Here is a 21,126-nt window from a genome sequence, read left to right as displayed (position 1 = left end):
CAACATTGCAATGATATTTTCTTCTACTTCTAATTTACAGGTTTCCGCACAGAGGACAGTGTATTACCATAAAGCTTGCGTTTCGAACTGGATTGATATTATAGATTTCTACTACATTAGCAGTGGTCCGCATCGTATGTCTGATGTAAACATAGGCTGCGTTCCGAAATTCAGTAAGGTTCGTCAAAATTGATATAAAATATCTTATTGTAAGTACTCATCATATCATCTAAATTTTAAAAACGTTTATCATAATTTTTTGGCTAAAAAATGAGTTTAAATCAGATTATTAATTTACTCGGACAGAATAATATTATTACATACATATATAATTTTTATTTAGTAAGAATAACAAATTTAAAAAGCTTGTTTTACACCGCGATATAGCTTGGAATACTTCTGTAGAATTTATTTCACACTTCTTAAATGTTTTACATGAATTTTCCAGTAAGCAAAATGTTAGCAATATTGACAGATTGATATGAAATTTGCTTCCAAACTGCCAATATTACTAACATTTAGCTATGATTTAGCTAATCTAGCTAACATTTAGCTAGATTATGAATTGTTAGAATTTATTCTAATAAAAAGAAAACTAGCCATATATAAATATACAACATAGCCAAGCTCGTAAAGTTAATAATTTGCAAGAGTGACACTTTCGAGTGCAGCAGTGTCAGCGTTTTTTGAGTCAACAACGTCAATAAAGTCTGCGAATACTGTATTTGTTGAAAATTTAGATCATATGACACGAGATATTATTGCAAAGCGACACGCGTTACTCCAATTACTATGCACATCCTCAGTAAGTAAATGAAGTTTTAGTCGAAGGTCATCCCTGTGCGAGAGCAATGAACCCTTTGTTTGCTTTGTCAAAGCGTACGACTCACGCATACACATGATCGCCAGTTCGGGGCCAGTTAAGCTGTTCGAATTATTTATCGCGAGTTTTGAGATGCGTTTATGAGTCGTGCGCGCGAATACGTGTTTCTTTTTATTGCTTTTCGTTTTCTCTTTTACGATATCGAGTGTAACGCGTATAATCGGACAATTGATTTTTCTGGCATATCTATGAAACATACTCAGAGGAAAAAGCTCTTCATCAAAGCTTTTTTTGCGCCGTTATTGTGCTTATTGGCATTCAATCATACGGTAACTACGTACACGAGCATATTACGTCTGGAACTACCTTCGCACGCGTGAAAATATGTAGCGCAATTGAAAATGCAAGTTGTAAACACGAAAATAAAATCATGTTATTCTCTGGTCGTGCAATTTTCCAAACTATTTAAATTCCTTGCATCTAATTATTCTATAGATAGCGGTCGGGAATAAGCATTACGAAATCCGGTATTCGCAGACATGAACAATTTTTAGAAATCTTACAAGTGTGAAGAATTTCTTGTGAAATAAATTTCAACTGATATTTCTTAATATATAAATAGAGATATAAGATAAGAATGTTTTATAAAATAAATTGCTGTTGATATTTCATAACAAGTAGAAGAAATGTGCTGCGTTCGCTATTCAATCTTTGTTTCGGTAGATTGCATGACAGATTTCGACATTTCGAATGTAAAACATAAATATTTTGTGAAAAATTTTCATGAAAACAACATTCCCATATAAGAGATCCCGGCACATATTTGAGACAACCTTGATCGCCACTATAAGCCCCAAGAAAAGTGACTTCAACTTCAGCCTTTCACAATACTGCCTCCGCACTGCTTCTTCTCTTTCGCCTCATTGAACAATATAATTTAACTCGACGCTTTACAATTAATTTTACATAGAAAAGAAGTAAAAACGATTGAATAAAGCTCGTTGCTTGACAAAAGTATTGAACTTTGTTGAATGTTCATGAGCGCGCCGTGGCATTCTACAAGCCACTCCCTGCCAGCTGGCAGAGTTCTTTGTTCGCAAGAGTTTGTTGAGCAAGAGCCAAAGAGAACGGGTGTACAGCGAGAACCCGTCAATGCCATCGGGTTGACGCACACGCGTGCGTCTTCACGCGGCGTAGCTTCACGACGGCGTCCACCACGCCACTCGTGCGTAGTAGCTGGGTGACTTAACAACAACGTACAGCCGTCCCGGTGTTACACTGCCGGCCTTAAAGGAGCCGAAAGAAAGGGAAAGTCCGCCGTAGACCGACCGCGAGCTTTAGCGCTCTCAGTCCACGGAAAGCGAGCGCGCGCCTGCTCGCGTCGCGCGCGCGAGTCATCTCGCAGTTTGTAAAACGAACGGCGTACAGTAGTCGTAACGCGGGATTACTAAGAAAAACGGAGTGCGTGCGTGCCAATCTATCGGAATTATCAGCTGCACGCGGCGCGTCGTCGAGGATGCATCATCGCGGTGCGCGCACCGAGAGCGAGTAAAGCGTGTTAGCCGCGGCCCGGTATGCGATGCAGCTCGCTGCGAATGCAACGACACGGAATCTGGAAACTATCGAGATAGCGGAAGGTAGGACAAAGGGTGTAATTGCTATCGCACACTCTTGACAATGCGTCTGCTTGCACCGACTAGCGCTAATTCATCATAATTAACTGCAGCTTTCTTTTCTGCTTTAATTACAGAGTTGTCTTCTGGAACAAAATTCATTAAATCATTAGTTCGAGCATTACATTAATTGATATCTAAACTCGCCGGCGCATGTTGCACATGTTTTACGCAATTTTAAATTTATTCTGCTTTGTTTACGGTATAAATGTTATATCAAACTGGAGCGCATATTAATGTTAAAATAAGTAATCGTATGATCACAATCTGTCTGATTGTGTATTTGTCCCCGATAAGTCCGCATCTTTGCGTTTACATTATCGCAATTAAACATGGGTTATTATGCAAACGTTGTTATGCTTATTAAAAGTACATTAATTCTAATCTCCGGTGGAAAGAAAGAGATACACATGCTTTTATAAATAGACTCGGAAGAAGTAAAAGATAATTTGTAAGCGCTTAATTGTCCGGTAGGAAGAGTATTATTCCATATCTATTGCAATTATCAACATTATATATATATATATATATATATATATATCTACAGTGTTCCTTGTAGAAAGGAAATTATAATGCGGATGTTTTATTTATTTTAATTATTTTGTTAATTCTGTCTAGCACGATGATTGTAAATATTATAGACGTAAGGCACTTACGTTTCCTTTTTCATTTAACTGTTCATCGGAATATTATCAATATATGTATGCATTGTCAAATAAATCAAAATGATTACATGGTCACTTGCTTTAACATTGATAGGTGCTCCAGTAAATAAGGAGTTAAGGTAACGCCTTTACGCAAGCCATAATTAACGTGACTGCGTGTAAAGCCCGGCTGTTTATCCCTTTTACGCTTGATCATTGACATTATGCTGCGCATTTAGATTGCGTTGTATGATGACGCTGCATTGAATACTAGTATTATACGACTGTTATGCAATCGCGAAAATTTCACTTTTCTCGATGCAATGCATTGAGTCAAGCGCATGCGAGCGACGTGCATCCTCCTAACGATATTGCGTGTGGATTGTAGAAATTGCAACCATTTTTCGCGTTGATTGTTATCTCCCTTTTCTCTTTCTCTATTTCTCAAGGTTTTGTTTTAATCGATTTCGCGTTGTCTCGCTTGCCTAACACATCACGAGATGAATCTACTCTCTTTGCCACAAGGACATTTATGTCGTTTCGACAGAACTTGAAAGATAAATAGGCTATGAACTCGAGGAAAGAGCAAATCTCTCTCATAAATTAATTCAAAAGTTTCATTCAGTTTAGAAGTATATAAATTTATGTAGGATTACGATGGCTTTTAAAAAAATCTTATTTGCACTAACACGCTTACCTAATTTTATTTTTTATTTTAATTTTAAAAAAATTAGCATTAAGAAATAAAAATACATAGAAAAATACTAAAAATAATAGATTCTTATTGTTTTCTATATTTAAAAAAGGAATTTAAAGCAATCTGAACAAAATTATTTTGAACGTTTAGCCGACTGTGTTTTAGCACGTTGCGCCGTTATGCAATTGTTACCTGCAACCTGCTTTGTTGCATAAATAGTAATTGACAAGTAGTGCATTTGGGATTGACGTAACAACTGGCACATCATCATTTTCTGCCACATTAGATAACTCAATAATATTACAAATCTGTGGAAAAGTGTAAGGTTTAATTTACATTACAAATATATATGGATGCAATTTAATTAATTGCTGTTTTAATAATACGAGACCGTAAACATCTTGATATGCGAATTATGTAACATTAATTATATTGCAATTGTTTATGTTGCAATTGATAATTATAAACTGGAAATATATTACAATTAAAATTTATATAATAATTTATATAATAATATATTAAAATTTAGAGCACATTCAAAAACTTGAAAGTACTTTACAGTTTTCCAATAATTTAATTCTTTTTTTTACATATACAAATATTGAAAATATCGATATAAACTTACGTATAAACGTACAACTTAGATAAAAAGTTTATGATTAAAGTAATAAAAAATTAAACACGCACATATATTTTTAATTCCATTAAATAAAATTGATAATCTTTCTTTTTGCAAAACAATTCGTACTTCTTTGATTTGACCATGAGATATAATCTTGATATATTCTGAATTAAATTATGAATTTTTGGCAATTAAATTTTTTGCGAAAAAAGTTTATTTTCTAATATTAATATTTTTAATATAACAATTGTATTTGATTTTACTTAAAAGTTATAGGATGCTCTAGCTTTTAAGCAACAGTTTCGAAAATTAGAACTAGAATTACGCTTTTTTTAATATTAAATTAATTAAAATTCTTAATTATATGTTACAGTGTACTTTATTAAAAAAAATAATGTTCAGAAAAATATTTCTCTGCTTTCAGCGCATCACAGCGTACTGACAATGAAAAATCAGCCATGCTCGAAGAGTGTTTTATCTTCTTAAACCGGATCGCTCGGAGCACTCACACGTATCTTGGCCCTATTCGTATTCTCGTACTCGTGTATTCAACTTTCTGACCGGTGGAGGATCATAATGCTAGAGCCGGTTCTGGTAACATCGCCGATCTGGTGGTTGGTGGTGTACGCCAATATTTTGCTGCTGCTGTCGCCCTTGGTGTTGCTGTTAATCGTCGTTCTGCCGAATTTCCCGATTTTATTGCTGCGCAGGATCTGTTACATACCGATCGAGTCGATCTGAAGATCTGAGATCAATCATTGATCTCGATCGACAGGATACCAACATCAGGTGTGATCGTTACATCGCAACATTTATGATAATATAGTTTATAACATGGTGTGTAATATTGCATTTTATTTTAGAATAATCAAAATGCGTGTTCGAGTAATTATGAACTCTAGTGGTTTTAGTTAACATTTAAGATTGCGTAATTTTAAATATTACAATTTATGTTGTAATTATTATTAGAATAATAGTACGCTAGAGTACGTAATTCTATTATTATGATTTTTTATTACAATTCGCTATACCGTATTGTAGAGCTTAAAGTTCGTTTGTAGTCGCGATTTTGCTATCGTTATGAGGAATAAATGTACACCGAAGCGGCCAAATGCGTTATTGTGCATTTATAATTAAGCTGCGGATAATGCGAAGCATTATCATTAGCGCGATATCTCCTAGCTCTTGCTTCTACGTGCATACTGATGTTTAAATGCATTGACTTGCCAAGCCATATATACGATGCTGCTGAATTCCGATGAAATGCTCTTTTTTGTCCCACCTGCCGTATGCGAGCAGCCGATCCGCGCGCACATGGAATTCTGGATGTTATTGTACGATTTACATAAATTTCTTTCGCAATCACCAATATTTTGTCGTACGCCTTTCGCATATATCAGTAACGACAATGATAAATACGTAACGGGATGTACTCGTGAGCAAGAGAAATCACAGCGAAATTTTATTCGAACACGTATGTGCTACACACCTATTTGCATATATTTATTTGGTTGAAAATATTTGAGCATTCAAAATTTAAAACAAGATTTAAAATCGAAAGTAAAATTTGAATAATTATTACAAAGTAGTGTCAAAATTATGATGAAAATAATGATACAACGTCTTTCGCAATTTCGTAAATTCAGCAATTCACTTAACACGCAAGGAGACAATTATATATTTCCGTACGCGTTGCCAAGGACAAGTGCACAGCTAAATGTCCGTAATTAGAAGGTGAATTAAGCAACAAAATATCAAGGTAAACCTGTCACCCTGTTATGGTATTGGACGCATTATTATTGGGTTATATATATTTATGAACTAAGCTGGCAATATGCAGCTGGAAAGGCGGGTGATTAGTGCATGTCACTGGGTTCTTTTGATCGAATGCCTCGTAAATAGAGTAACAGGTCGGACCCGTGTGTCAAAGATGATTGAATGCCTCTACATATAATAAAATATAGAAAACTTTTAACTATTTTGTTTATTCATGCGTAAATTAAATCATGTTTTATACTGAAATATATTACATTGATAAATGTAATAGTAATCTATTAAATTGTGATATTATATAATGAGAATGTAAATTAAAATTTAATTTTTTCTTGTGACTTGTTGCTGCAAAATAATGCAAAATAATTTGTTCACTGGACGCATTTATAGTTACGGCTCGCACTTGTGCAACTGACAATTATATAAGAATGGTATGCTTATTCTTCAAATACTGAATCACTCATTATTTGCTCATTATTTGCTCATTATTTGCCCATTAACCATAGAATTTAAAAAGTGATACACGACTCTCTTGTCGCGCGCGCACTTATCCTCTTAGACATCGTTCGCTTGTCCGCTGCGCACGATGCATCAGTCGAAGGAGGCGTACTGCAAACGGCTGTCCTTCTACAGTTCTACCGGTGATATAGGCTGGTCCGAAGTTGGACATTATAGTACCGATCGGAGAGTACTTTCGCCGAGAATCGCCCGTAGTGGGGGAGGCGGGGCTTGAACCCTGGAACCCCATGGGCCATATATACTACGGGCCCATGCAGCGCTCATGCTACTTGTGGTGTCAGCTTCTCGGAGATCCTCGCTGTACAGAAAACGTGGAGCACGGGAGAAGCTGATAACTGCGACGCGAAGGTGAGTTACGTGTAACAGTCCGCGTCGCCGCGTCTTGCCGCTCGTTACAATCCGTAAATTCGATCGAATCGAGGCAATTCAATAAGGTGAACGCGACCATGGGTTTATCAGAGATAGGAAGTGATACGTGTGCGAATGACGCCGCGAAGTCGCGAATGCTGATGAGGTGATTCACCGATGCAACGCCTGCAATTCTCGTTCCTTCGCTTCGCACGCTCGTAAAATCGACAAGTTTATCCGTGTTTCAACCCTTTCCGCTTCACGTTTCCTGTTAACAATGCGACGGAAATTTTATTAGCATTTTTAATTCAATATGTATTTTAGATACGATGAAACAAACGTACGAGAATGCTACTTTCCTCGCAAAATGCTTTTACATTATGATAGGAAAAGTACGAAAGTATATTGGATTTTTATTTTAATTTCGATCACAAAACGATTTTTTGCGTTTCTCGCCAAATACCATGAAAATCTATATGCTCGTACGTATCGGTACCAAATATAACGTCAGAAGACTAAAATTAACATCTATTTGGGTTCGATATTGTTCGACAAACCGCATCGCAGCCTTGGTACGTTCTGCTAGCTGTTACTCTGGGAGCTTGAACTTCAAACACGATAGGAATTCGTTTTAGATACGATAACTCGATTCTTGAGTACACACCTATAAATACGGCCGGGGTAATATTCTGTGCACGCGTGTTTCGGATCGTTTATATGCGCCGCTTTACGTGCTCACACGCGAGGCACTTGCGCCACTGATGTCGGCTACCTTTCCAGAACAATAATGATGTCGGCCACTTCCACATACAAAAACACGCCCGTTTTCTCCCGCTGTTCTCTAATTTGCGTATATTCAAGAATTTTTTATTAAAAAATTGATTTACAAACTTATATCCGAATTACAATAGTCGCATTCATTATTCAAAGTCCTGCAATGATTTTTTCGTATTTGAATTTTTTATAAAATTATTACCGCAATATTAAAATAAATTTATTAAAATTAACAACAGCATTTTCTCTTCTAGATGAAGCTGTTAATCGTGTGCATGCTGGTAACCGCTGCAGTCGCTGTGCCGGGTCTCCTTCGGGTACCAAAGGTGTACAACGCCGTGATCACGAGCAATCAGAACTTGTCACCTTCGCGAGCGTTCCCAGTGATACAACCAGTCATTCATCGAACCGCCGTGGGCTACGTGCCGCCGTTCTACTACACGCAGATAGCGCCTCACTTTGCCGGGCCAGAAGTGGTGCATTATCCATCGCTCGGCGGGAAGGTCATCGGGAACGATCAGGCGCAGGCCTCTTCCTCGAAGTCTCATCTGGCCGAGTCGACGAGCTTCGGCGTCGCGAAGGAACGCGAACGCACGGCCACCGATCGTGCGAAGGAAGATGATTCGGGGAACGATGATTCCCCGAAGAACTCTCCGAAGAAGCATGACCAAGTGCCATTAAGTTTCTATCCAAACTATCAATCTCTTTACTACGAGCCGTACATCTACACGTACAACGGCTTCAATCCGCATCTCGTACCCGGCACTTACTACGTGGATTATCAACCCTACGGCGCCGTGGAACCGATCCCGGCGACCACGCCGGAGAACGCGGACTCCGGTCATCTGTTGCCGAGCTTCCACGACGAGAAGCGCGATCGGACGAAGAACGACAAGGAGAAGATACCAGACGTACCGCCGCCGCCGCTCCCGACCTCCGCACCGAAGAGATCTTGAGCCGATCCCGTAGAGAAATATTTCGAATTAAATCGTGATGGACAAGCCGGAGGAAGAAGCCTTGTGAAACCCGCGTGCGTTACAAGCGCGAATAAGTAAGCAGATAAGATTTTATTTTTTCTTCTTTTTCTTAAATTTTTTTTTTCAGAAGATATAAAGGCCTTTGTTACATGTGGAGAGATAATCAAATCAATCATGTTCGTTGGCGCGTTGGAGTGGTTGTGTAATCAATTGGCGTTTTATACGTTAGTCACGCTATTATATTGAACTTTGCAATTGCTTGAAGTTATCTGCATCACGGTGTTCGGCAAAAGTTGAGGAGTCTCGTCTATGTTAATGTGTTTGTCGTCTATATTAATGGTGAGCTTAAAGAGGAGAAAGCACGGATTATTTTTATAGCTTGAGCAGGTATCTTTCATGGAATTCTGCATTCTTTGCGATGTATCTTACGTACATGTTAGCTCATTTTCATATTTGTGCTTCGAGATTACTCTCGCTGATTATTATTTAGTAAGACTACATATATATTTATAAAATGCGTAATAGTTTCTATTAAAAGACTTTTCATATTTATTGGTAATGTTATTTGGCGAAAAAGAAACGAACCTACTTTCCAAGATTATCCGTATCTCGACTACTCCACGTTACCGCAATCCTGACCTACTTTTTTGACACCCCAAATCTTTATTATGTAGGAAAATCCTTCGTTTTTGTGACCCTCTAGCTTGAGCTTCGCGTATTCGAAACCACGCCCGCCGGATACCAACGCAACTTTCGCCTTGGTCTCGTTATACCGCACTGTCTCCACGCAAGTGATACAAACGGAACCCTCAATAATCACTTCGAATATAGCGTTGAGATTCGAGGGTCCTGTCAATCCTAGAAGCAAGTTGTGTTGATACACGAGTTTTCCTTTGCATTCTCCCCAACGTTCACTTCCGGGGGTAATCTGAAAAAAAAAGAACGGATGATTCATGCATAACATACGACATATCGAGTAAAAGTAATAAAATATTTAAGCTAAATATCGAAAATTTAAATTCTGTAACGTGTTAACTTACGGTCGTCACCGAGTCTTCTTCGCTTTCTTCTGTCTCGTTGCAATGCTTAGATTTCTGCCGCGTTTTCGGCGCGACGGTTCCAGATGTTGGTCCGCAGGATGTGGCCGTCAAGTTCAATGCGTTTCTCTCGATGTTACTTCTTTGAACAAAATTCACGTCGGACTTAGAGTCAAGATCGTTTTCCGGTGCGATGTCCCGTCGATTGTTTAATTCGGTCGGTATCCTATTGCTCAACGTTTCTCTGCTGTCCAACAGATTGATTCGTGAATAACGGGAAGTCGCGCTCTCCGTTGTCGAGTTCTTATTACGATACCCGTATTCGATTCTAAATCGTGTAGCGTTGTTCGTTACCGGGTAGCGCTGAGGCACGCCGTTGTATCTTAATCCCGTGATGCTGCCCGCCGTCCGATTAGCGTATCGCGCGTTTATTTCACGCTGCCGAGCATGGTATCTTTCCATGACAGCTCTTCGCTGCGCATAATAATCGCTCGCATTCCTTCGCGCAAGATAATCATCACTTCCGAGATTTCTTTTTGTTCTGCTCAAAGATTTCGAAAGATTTAATTTAATGTGCTTGTCGACCTTTTGCAGCGTGATCTTCTTGAGTTTTCGGAACTTGTCTTGCTCGGGCAATGCCTTGTCGACGTCGGAACTGTACTTATCGCGCGAATTTCCGCAATTATTACGAGTGCAATTGAACGACACACCGTGCGTGAACTCATCGTCGGAATACTTATGTATCACTTTTATGATCACCGGGGCTTTCGTCGTCGTCGACCTCCTTCGTAGCTTTCGCAGTTTCACAGATGTCGAGGACGATATGCATGCGAGAAGAATGAGCGCTGCGATTATCATCCATGATATTCTGCAGTGAACGATCATCCTCGCGTCATTGATGTCAACGTGCGCGTACCGAGGAAATCGATGCACTGAAGTATCTGAAAACGACTCACCATCTTTGACCCCGCTTTATCGCGGATTCTTGGGGTGAGAGACCTCGGTATTTCTTTGCAACGCGGCGCCGATGAGTCAATCATCGGCGCCGAGTTTCCCTACCGTTATTTTCTTTTTTTTTAGGGTGATATCAAATCAGTCGCGCTTTGTTGACTTCGTAAATAATTTTTATATTTGCATAATTACGGGTGAAAAAGCATAAATAAAATAAGACATGTGAAAATCATAGTTTATTATAGGCAACTTGCTTATTCTATGAACATTGACAGTAAATCTTTTTATAAAAAAATTTATTGAGAAATGTTTAATTTAATGTTATAAAATTAATGAGTATAAATATAATGTCTTATAAAATAACATAATTATACAAAATAAAGTAAATATAAAAATGTAATGTGAGAAAGATTGTTATTTAAATATATATTCTTCCCACGTTTATGCGCGTTACGTGACGAGAAAAAAGTAACTTATATTGCGTCCACAACTATGGAATCGTTCTCATTATTTTCCGGTTTCTTTGTTCCTTCGTTCGGATCAACTTTCATATCTAATTTTTCAATGCCATCGTAATCGTCCTCCTCGGAAGGTTGTGTCGATGTTGGTGGAAGTAGCGGTCTAGGAGGAAGTCCTGGTTGCGACGGTGTCAATACAGGATAAATCTGAAATAATACAAACTAATGTTTTAAAATTCACCCACACATAGTATATTGTTCAAATAAATTTTCTAAAATGATAATTACCGGGCTCAACGGACTTAACGGAATCCGATAATCGTAAATCGGCGTTCCGTAGTAGAAATTGTAACCCGGGATGCCTCCCGCATTTGTGTGAACCTAAAAAAATGTTATAAATAATGTTGCGAATGATGTGCAGCTATCAAATTTTTCACAATATATGTTATGTGCATTACATTATAAATATAGTACGGAGAATGCGTATTTTGATACGCGGTGAAATATTGCGGTTGTGCATTGATTTCAGGCATGGAGTGTAAGTAATTATTGTCGATTAAAGTCGTCCATAACGGCTTTGATACCGCCGTCTCGATCATCACGAAAAGAGCCACGAATGACACCGAGTTCTGTAAAAAGATTTAAAATTGAGAAATTCGTCCTTCACATCGCATTTTTAATCCGAGTGTATTTACTTTGTGCTTAAATTTAGAATAGATTAATAAACGTTTCTATATCCGTAGTTTTTTCAACTGGTCGATCGGTCTGCTTATCGAAGTATGAAACTGCTTTTCGAAGTATAAAAAGAATGTGCGCGGCGCAACTTTTCAAAGTTGTTCGCAGTGTAAGGGATGCTCGTCACAGAATTTCATGTATTGCATGCGAATGGTTGAGTTACAAACAAGATGAAATTATCCGCGAAAACATCATGACGTCAACGGTATATGATAACAATGTTCTATTAATATACCGCGGCTCTTTGTGAGATTTGAATAGCTGCGATCTATCAAAAGATTTTGATCCATTTATATCTTATTGTACTATTTTTACAGCGCAAATGTAGAGCAATTCACGCGGGGACGACGAAAAAGGATGTTACTCTTTATTTTTCGAGAATAATTAATACAAAAATTTAATTTTAAATAAATTTCATATTGCAGAAATAGAACGCGGAAAATGTGCAGATACTCAAGAGCCGCGGTAATTTGAATGAAAACCGTAGAAACACTCGAAGGACTGCAATATCTGTCATTTTACTGTCAAATCGGCGCTACGTGTTATGCTTGACGAACAGTCAATGCAAATGAATGAACAATGACAGGCTCTGTGGTAATGAATCACCGGCAGACTTACCCGCATCACTTGTCCGCAGGTTGCCAATAGTCTCAGATCGTATCCGCACTAACCTGAATTTCAGCCCTACCTGCGATTTATATATTCTTGCCTGGAGAGCAAAGTCCCCACCCGGCCGAACATCATCTGCGGCTTTTTTTTTTTGCTCTTACGAACGTTTACTCGTTGTGTCTTCTCCTCTCTTGATCGTCGGCTTCTACAAGTAAAATACGGCGCAATACCGTTGTTTTTTAACGCTGAACTCGCATAGCCACGATTCATAAATATAAGTAAAAGGTGGCTTCGGTGTTAGCTTCAGTATTAGTTTTAAAAGTGATTCAGCAAACTTCTGAATAAGAAATTGAATTCCTGATACTTGTTGATATTTTTTATATTTTACGTGAATTTTATATTTTTCAGAAACTCTATAATGGTATCGTGCAACTTGTTTCATTTTTTTAATGATTATGAGTACTAAAGATTTTTATAAAATATTAATTTTCCTCGAATTTTTTATTTCCGATTTTTGGCTTCCAACTTATTCAAAAATAAAATGTTTCAGAACTGAAGCTGTAAACCAATCCGCTCGTGACAACCTTTGTTACTCTTCGAGAACTTCAAACACAACACGTCGATTTGCGCGATAAAATTCATAAACGTAAAATCCTGCGAGTGTCGACCGCGAGATTGCAGCGATGAGGGATATTATGCAGCCATCGCCTATGTAACCCTAAATATGCTTTCCGTATGGTTTGCGAGGAGGAAGTTGGCGCGCAAATGCAGCAGCAAGTAGCGTGAGTACTCCAAGTATATTTAACGGTCGCGCGAACCGGTTAAATATCGGTTATTTTGTGCTTCATGATCATGAATAAAGGGCGTGGCTGTCTTGCGACGAAGTCGAATTTGAATTTCTGATGTTCGTCGATCGCGCTACGTGCCGCCCTTTTTATTGGCCTCGCGCCACAATGTTCCGGTCGATGCGATTATTAACGCCATAGCATACATATAGAAACGTGACGTTTCGAGCCGCGTGGGTGTATCTCACCGCCGAACGGTCACCTTGATGACGATCGGCGGGCGAAAATTTGGAGATGTGACATTTATACCGCTTGTCGTCGATCAGATAAACGTAACAGCCATTAAATGACGCTAAGATGCAATTCTCGACGCAACATGCGGTCACCTTGATGATGAGCGCTGATAACGCAAGGGTCCGATGGCTGCAAATTTATTGATGATTTAATCCGACGTTTATGACAAGTCGTTGATCAAAGAGGAAAATAATGATTATTAAATTAAGATGCAATTTCTCGTAGATTGAATTCTCTAATTGAATGTTAATTTTTCGACGATTTAGAACATGTAATTTAAATGTGACGCATCTTAAAGATATTTTTTACTCATTGTGAAAAATTAAGTATTTATTTGTGATATTTTGTTGTCGAGAACGTATTTGTAATTTTTTATATCTTAGTTTTTTGATTGATTAATAATTTTTAAATAAATGTTTCAAGATCGTTAACCTTTAATAATGATTTACGTCATTAATACTTTTTGATTATTTGTCATAAATGATTATGTTATCGCTATTAAATTGTATTATATATATATATATCTGACTCTTACGTTTAATATAAGAGTTTGTAACTCTGTAATGTTATTTTTATTTTGCGATTTGGAAAGTATTTGTTTTTTCTGTTTAAATAGCACAGTTGCATTTAATTTATCAATGCTTTCGGAAGTCTTTTCTTGTCATTCATGATAAGGTTAACAACATTGCAAAAACGAACAATCTGTAAACAACTTTTCTTCGAGGGATTGTAATTTACATGGTAATTTACATAACGATTATTCTCTTTGAATATATTGAATTAACAATGATTACGAACATTGCATTCGGATTGCACGAAGTAGGTTATCGATAATTAACACATATTTTAGTCCACCTGATAAAAGCATTGCGCCGATGTACGAAAGATACACGCAGCGTGTTAATTCCAAGTTTAATGAGTTCCTTATCAACCGAGCTCGAAAGCTCGCACCCGGCAGGATGGGCGGCTAGCCCGGCAAGAGGAGAAACGTGGACCAGAGTTTGAATCGGAGCGCTCTTTAGGCAATCGATAGAGAAACCTCGTGAGAGGTCGACTGTGCTCGTGGAACTTCGCACGTTCGCTAATCAATCCGTGGAAGCATTCGCTTCGGTTTTCTCGTTTATCAACAAGTGCTGCACACACCTGGAGCCGGCGAGCAGCACGTCGCTGATGCCGTTCGGCTGGTGTGCCAGTCGTTGTAAGGTTGCCCGAGGTCGCGTAACGTCGGCAGTCAGTGGTGCTAGGATCGTCGACCACGACGGCGCATTCGCCGTCCTTGCAGGAGATGAAGCCTTGAAGAGTGAATCAGGTCGGGCCGCATTCTCTCGTAACTGGTCTCTTCAGTTCGATCGATAGCCCTAACTCATCTCTTCGTTTCTCATCTCGAAATTGATAGCTCTTTTTGATCACGTTGTGTCGCTCCGTTAATAACGCACGGTGTCGTTTCGTGGCGAATGTTTTCCTGCCGGCGAACGTGCCGCACATGAATAAGCGCGCGTGACAGCTGCACGCAATTTTCTACTCTAACGAGACATTATTTTCTGGAGTTGCTTAATTTAATAATTGAGTAAATGGTCCCATTTTTTTCTCGCAGTGTCTTAGTTTATCTTGCCTTAGTTTGCACCGGATACAAATTGTATGTTCCGCAAGGAAGTTTCCTCGCTGCAAATCGATTCTCTTTCGAATTTAGCATCTTTGAAAAGTCAAGAGTCAAGGGTTTAATCTAGCTACGATCTAATGTGATCAAATGGAAGTACATTTTCCGTAGATAATTCTACATTTGACATTGAAAGAGTCGATTGTTCGTGAATTGAAGCGGGGTTATTTTTCATCAGCTCATTATTTCAGTCGTTGAAATTGCACTTTCGCCGGTTTTCCTTCAGTCTTAAGGAACGCCGTTTGCCGAGTAAAAGTTTATCAAGCAAGTTTGTGCCTTGTGCAACCTGCATATTTTAGTGGATATTACTTCATTTCTAAATAACGCTTTTGCCAGGTGAAATTTTGCAACATGTTCACCTGTTCGTCGTAACTCATTTCAACATCCTTTTTGCACTCTAGCGGAACCGCTGACGTTCTGAGAGACTAATAGAGATATGGAAGTATTTTTTAGATTTTGGCAAACGAAACGCGATTCCGCGATCTGCGATGGGGCTTGGTAAATAAACAACAATTATTTTCGTGAGATTTTGCGTTAGATTTTCATGCTGCAGAGGGATTTCAAAGCCCAGATGTTCGCTCTGCCAGATGCTCTATTTCTGCTTCTGGAGATGTGCATGTAGTATTTGTTTTTATACCCCTAAAATTTTAGAATCAACGTAAAAACGCTTAAAAATTATCCAAATATCTAATTATAGTGAATATAAAAAAGTTTATTTTGTAAAATTATGCGATTTTTTAGATAAAATAATTCCAGGTAAAAAGAAAAGAGTTTACATTCTCTTATTGCTGAAACTTTGAAATGCGTCGCGGTGCATCGGTCGATGACGCCAGGATGCTGGAGAACGCGAGAGTGTTATCGCGGATGGGAGAAAGGGGGCACGATTTTCGGGAAACAGTCGTCGCTAAAAATAGACGCGCCTCGTGCGTGCGCGCTATGCTTTTAAACATAGTTTTGGCAGACAGAAACGTCAAACCGCCTCGGAGTGGCAAAGCGCGAGGATCGTTTCGCGAATTTCTCAAAGAGCGCTCGCCGAGATCTCACTGTTGTCTGTCGCGTTGTTCTTTTCTGAAACGTCATTGCCACCTCTTTAGTCATCGTCTGTTATTCTGGGAAGTCCTTACGAATTTCATTTTCTCGATTTTTCTTAATAATCGCAACACCAAGGTTCGTTTTGACAGAAGTGGACAAATGGAGGAAGAAATATGAAAGCATTGGAAAAAAAGAATCAACGTCCAATGGCGGAGATGCAACCGGTCGACGAAAACACGGCCGACGTCCAGCAGGAAGAGTAAAGAGCCTTAGAAGACAGAATCGTGTTTCGTGTGTATGTGTGTATGTGCCTGCACGCTGTTTCTGTCGCGTTTCCGGTCGGACGCGGTAGTATTCGCAGATATACGCTCGAAGTGGCATTTAGCTGAAAGAGATTTATTTCATTGTGTTCTTTTTCACGATCGCTAAATTTGTATGCAAGGTCGAAGGCTTTTATTCCGCTCCTTGATACCGACAACAATCGTTAAAATAGACTCGCTTCAAGAAAATTCAAGTCTTAGCGACGCTGATAGATAGTCTCATGTATTTCAATTATAAAAAATCTGATTACATTTTATACTAGCATAAGTAGTAAATGGCCTTAACAAATTTCGTGACGATCGGTAATAAATCGAGATGAATGATAATCTGATCCCGCACGTAATATTCGCGTGTACGCGCCGAGTATATCTCATTCGATATTTTTCTTATCAGATCCGCATCGATATGCAGTACAGACATTGTTGATTTGTTCTGCTTGGTATAGCATTTATGTCCCAATTAATTAAACGTGCGGCTGCTTAAGGAATATGAATATCATGCGTGCACATTAATCGTTGTTCCAGTCGAAGGTATCGGGCGCATGTTTGAGTGCGTCATTATTAAAAGATCCTTGATAGAGTTTACATGTTTGTTAATTACTTGACTTAATAAGCTGCAGTTGGAGCGGGAGAAATTTTCTAATTTTTACCTGCATTCCACAAACCCATTTAATCACTGCAGCTTCCCTCATTAGCGCACCGATGCAAAGCTTGATGCAATAACTCGCGCATTGCTTTAACCCTTTGAAGATGTACATACGTTTTAAATTACACACGCTGTATAGATTGGAGAAAGGTATAATTAGAAACTTTGTATCCTTTGTGAGCTATCAATAAATATTTTGTCAGCAAAGATTCATCTTTTTGTTCTTATTTTTGTATCTGCCTGGTGAAAAAGTTAGAGTAGCTTTGCGCCGAATATTCCGCATGAAGTCTTCCGCTTTTAGTTGCTTCGCAAGTATTTTATACAGCCAGTATTAAATATAATAAAATGATGTATGAATTTATGATGAATAAGCAAAATCAAGGTAGAAATAATCTTTAGATACTCGATTGAAAATTTTTTAGTATAAAATTGTTGCTGATTAATACGCAGTTGATCGCTTAATTATCCGATAATGAGATTCATCCAGCTGTTTCCTAGATCGCGCCTCTCACGATCCACGTGGCGATTATTTTAGAGCGTCGCACTTTATCTGGCTGCGTTAATTAACCTTGGCTGCGATGCGCGTCGATTTTCCAATGGTTGACTTTAATTCCCGCGACATTGACTAACTGCAACCAACTGATTGCGAATCGTGATTAATTGTACTTCCGACTGCGTTGGCCGAAAGCCAATGGAGGATTCATTGATGCGACAAGCAGCTCGTCGCATTGCTGACAATCGCAATACAAATCCCATTGTCCGTCCTGTCATGACGAAGATTTTGCTACTACGCAAATATTTCAGAGCGTTAGTTATTGAATTAGTATATTAATTTAAAGGAGTTGATTGATGAAATATGTTGGGAAAGAGTGAACAGAAAGCGCGATGTCATTTCTTGTATACGAGAAGATAATCGTTAATCATCTTTTTCAGGTACCCGTAAGGCAATGCGAAACGTTAGCTTGCAGCCTCTAATCCTTGCGTTCCATTTATCACCGTAGACAGAGTGCCGTTGCACGCTTTTGCATAGCGCTCCGAATATTTTCACCTGCACATATCGCGGTAGACCGATCGATCCGAGATCGATGATGGCTTTTTAATCTCTGGCATTACGATGCGAATGCAGAATCGTCCGTTTCGCTCGCTGGAAAAGTAAATGACATTTCATTGTTTTGCGGTGCGATTTAGTGTGATGTCAGCGGGTAATAAAAGCGCGGACGAGGCTGTGAGCGATGCACTGTTGGAGAAGCTCCGAACTCACGCGGCTAAACCGCAAGAGGCGGGCGACGCCTTCAGGACGATCGTGGCCAAGATTCATGCCCGCGTCACCTCGTCAGGTATGTATTTCACTCCTCATCTTAAATGTGGTAACTTTGTGTTTCAGGGAATGCCTTGTGCCAAGTTAAGTTCTTCTTTGATTACATGCGCTTATTTTACATGACACCCGAGCACTTTATGAACTGTATTTCAATGATATAAGAAATAATGATATGTACACATTTAATGTGTAAGGTCTTACGAAGTTCGATTTTATCGCGAATTAATAGTGCCGCTCTGTAATTTTCTTTCTCATTAACGATCAGCATCGCGTGTATGTTAACGTTGCCGTACGATAAGCGTACGATTGCGCGCGAATCGCGACCGCGGCAATAAAGTTCTAAACGAATCGAGGGAGATTGGACACTTCAGGGAGAAATTCGTGCCGGTATATTATTACTCACGACGGGCACGAAATCACGGTGGAACTTGTGCGATTTATCATTCTCATGTGACTCTTGCGCGATGGATAGCGGAGGAAATCGTTCGTCGTGCCTATCACACTGTTATTATCATAGTATTATGATGTCTATATAAACTTGATAGAAGAAACATAAAATCTCTATGGAAGCGCCGAGTATTCATGTTGGATAGATTAGCGGAGATGCAAGTGTGTCATGAAAAAGCCACCGGTTACGGCAATGATTGATATATGTATTCTGATCATATAATCTTGTATACGACAGAGCGCATAATGCAAATTCAGGCCGCTTTCAAGTAAGTCGACAATGTTACGCGATTGTTTATTCCTACTTCCGCCATTTTTTGCGATAAATTTATTTACAAACAATTTTATAGAACTTTTTACATTTTCCTTAATTAGTACATGATCAATTCCGCTTGTTCAGATTATTTGTACTCTGATATTGTTTTCGTTGTTTTGTGTTGTCGCATATATTTATCAGATGTTAATCCGTTGAGCTATCCTGGTCGGTTGGCGAACAGGTGTGTAAACAGTAGTAATCTGCTACTGTCCGTTATTTTCGAGCACAGCCGTCTGTGTTAGCCGATTACGTAACGACTCTCTGTAACGCTGACAGGCTCATCAATTGGCCGACGTCCAGAAAGCCGTGACTCCGAACGATACACGTTCGCGCGGATCGCGCCGGGTGTGCGCCAATTTGATAAGGACTAACAATTTTCTTGGCTGATATTCCCGAGAATCGCGTAATTTACTGCAGTCGAGATTTAGTTTAGCGCATTATACATTGCGGCTGAAATTTTCGCGACATAGTTGCATATCTCTAACGGTTGCTAAATTTTCGCCGTAGGCCACCTTTTGCGTCACCGCAGAGATATATTCGATTATAACATCAGAAGCGAAAATTCATTTATTATTTATACATATAATTGCGATCGTAAGGATATTGAATTGACGCAACCGTGTGCACTTCTCGCGGAGATTGTTCATGACATTGCTTCCAATTGGCATTATGTCAAGTTTGATAGAAGATCCGAACGTCGTGCCAATACATGTGGTATTTGAAAGAATTCATTGTCACAGGCATCTGTTAAGATCGATTAAGAGTTAGTATTGAAAAGGTGGTATCAAGCGCTGCGAATAAATTGCGACTTATAAACTTCGAGACAAACAGAAATAAACAGGAAAGCGCTATACTCGTTTATCATTCTATGTTTTTCAGATCGGCGGATACGCGAGCGCACGTTGGAAAAGATCTGGCGCAAGAATTCCGGTGCGATGGAATCGTTCATCATGGCACTGGAGGTGAATAATTTTTAATTAAAATAATTTTTTTATAGGTCTTTGTTGTGCATGTTTCACTCTCGTTATGCCTATCTTAACGGCGCTGCGGATATAAGCTACAAAGGTTTCGCGTACAATAGTAGTCAATCGATATATGCATATAAAGATGCGAGAGAAAGACAGAATACAATGTATTTACGGTCGGCCGGCATATTATTCGCACAGTGTCGGCTCAATTAAGAGTTTGAATAACCGCGGTAATTAGTATTATCGGCGAAATAGCGCGGCTGTGTCACGCGACACGAGTCTCCTGCATTGTCTGCGTGCTCGGAAAGCCGCCGGGACTCGTAAAACTAAATATTCGTCTGTTCCAGATCTTGACAAGTGTCAGTGCGCACGTTAGAATAATTGCTCGCGTGCGATTTACGATTCTTTCGCAATTACGTTCTGCCGTTATCGCAGATGAAGTGTAAAATCGCAGTTTACGCTGCCTTGCTAGAAAAGGCGAATTATTGTATTTTTGTAGAACATATCACAAAGAGAAAAGAAGAGTATTGAGATAATTCTAAAGTTCTTTTCAGATTTGCAAGGACAACGTTGCTAATTGCAGCATAGCCGGCATACTGCACGAATGCATATCGCCCCGAGTGACCAAAGGCAAGTCCAAGGAGAAGGGGAGCAAGAACAAAAGTGCAACAAGTAATGACGATTGTTTATTGTTGTAAAATTC

General features: G+C 39.0%; 4 protein-coding genes across 7 annotated transcripts in view; 2 read left to right on the top strand and 2 right to left on the bottom strand.

Annotated features, from left to right (window-relative positions):
* The first annotated feature begins 6,962 nt into the window (after nucleotides 1-6,962).
* On the top strand, nucleotides 6,963-9,402 carry LOC105675136 (uncharacterized). The gene is made up of 2 exons (XM_012372017.2): nucleotides 6,963-7,099; nucleotides 8,128-9,402. The coding sequence occupies exon 2, from the start codon at nucleotides 8,128-8,130 to the stop codon at nucleotides 8,827-8,829; it is 702 nt and encodes a 233-aa protein (XP_012227440.1). The 5' UTR covers nucleotides 6,963-7,099; the 3' UTR covers nucleotides 8,830-9,402.
* On the bottom strand, nucleotides 7,951-10,829 carry LOC105675132 (uncharacterized). The gene is made up of 2 exons (XM_012372006.2): nucleotides 9,891-10,829; nucleotides 7,951-9,778 (listed from the first exon to the last, which is right to left on the bottom strand). Exons 1-2 carry the CDS (start codon nucleotides 10,770-10,772, stop codon nucleotides 9,464-9,466), a joined length of 1,197 nt encoding a protein of 398 aa, XP_012227429.1. The 5' UTR covers nucleotides 10,773-10,829; the 3' UTR covers nucleotides 7,951-9,463.
* A 226-nt stretch (nucleotides 10,830-11,055) lies between these two features.
* LOC105675137 (uncharacterized) lies at nucleotides 11,056-12,733 on the bottom strand. The gene is made up of 4 exons (XM_012372018.2): nucleotides 12,650-12,733; nucleotides 11,755-11,925; nucleotides 11,585-11,677; nucleotides 11,056-11,503 (listed from the first exon to the last, which is right to left on the bottom strand). The coding sequence occupies exons 1-4, from the start codon at nucleotides 12,653-12,655 to the stop codon at nucleotides 11,312-11,314; spliced, it is 462 nt and encodes a 153-aa protein (XP_012227441.1). The 5' UTR covers nucleotides 12,656-12,733; the 3' UTR covers nucleotides 11,056-11,311.
* A 1,553-nt stretch (nucleotides 12,734-14,286) lies between these two features.
* LOC105675129 (cytosolic carboxypeptidase 1-like) overlaps nucleotides 14,287-21,126 on the top strand; it is a 30,915-nt gene continuing 24,075 nt past the window's right edge. For 2 of the 4 annotated variants that reach the window (XM_012371990.2, XM_012371988.2), the window contains exons 1-4: nucleotides 15,035-16,667; nucleotides 18,563-18,711; nucleotides 20,335-20,417; nucleotides 20,978-21,095. In XM_012371990.2, coding sequence (XP_012227413.1) covers nucleotides 16,582-16,667; nucleotides 18,563-18,711; nucleotides 20,335-20,417; nucleotides 20,978-21,095 — 436 coding nt within the window. In that variant the 5' untranslated portion in view covers nucleotides 15,035-16,581. The other 2 variants (XM_012371989.2, XM_012371997.2) reach the window with 2 other exon arrangements.

Source organism: Linepithema humile, chromosome 5, assembly GCF_040581485.1.
Source record: "Linepithema humile isolate Giens D197 chromosome 5, Lhum_UNIL_v1.0, whole genome shotgun sequence".
In the NCBI taxonomy this organism is placed as follows: Eukaryota; Metazoa; Arthropoda; class Insecta; order Hymenoptera; family Formicidae; genus Linepithema; species Linepithema humile.
Note: the sequence above shows the minus strand (reverse complement) of the source record. Positions and strands in the feature narration are given on the sequence as shown.

Coding starts and splice junctions, on each gene's coding strand:
- LOC105675136 (XM_012372017.2), top strand. CDS start 8,128: ATGAAGCTGTTAATCGTGTGCATGCTGGTAACCGCTGCAGTCGCTGTG.
- LOC105675132 (XM_012372006.2), bottom strand. CDS start 10,772: ATGATCGTTCACTGCAGAATATCATGGATGATAATCGCAGCGCTCATT. Junction 9,779..9,890: donor AAGAAGACTCGGTGACGACC/GTAAGTTAACAC, acceptor TTTTTTTTTCAG/ATTACCCCCGGAAGTGAACG.
- LOC105675137 (XM_012372018.2), bottom strand. Junction 11,678..11,754: donor CTCCGTACTATATTTATAAT/GTAATGCACATA, acceptor ACATTTTTTTAG/GTTCACACAAATGCGGGAGG. Junction 11,504..11,584: donor CGTTAAGTCCGTTGAGCCCG/GTAATTATCATT, acceptor GTATTATTTCAG/ATTTATCCTGTATTGACACC.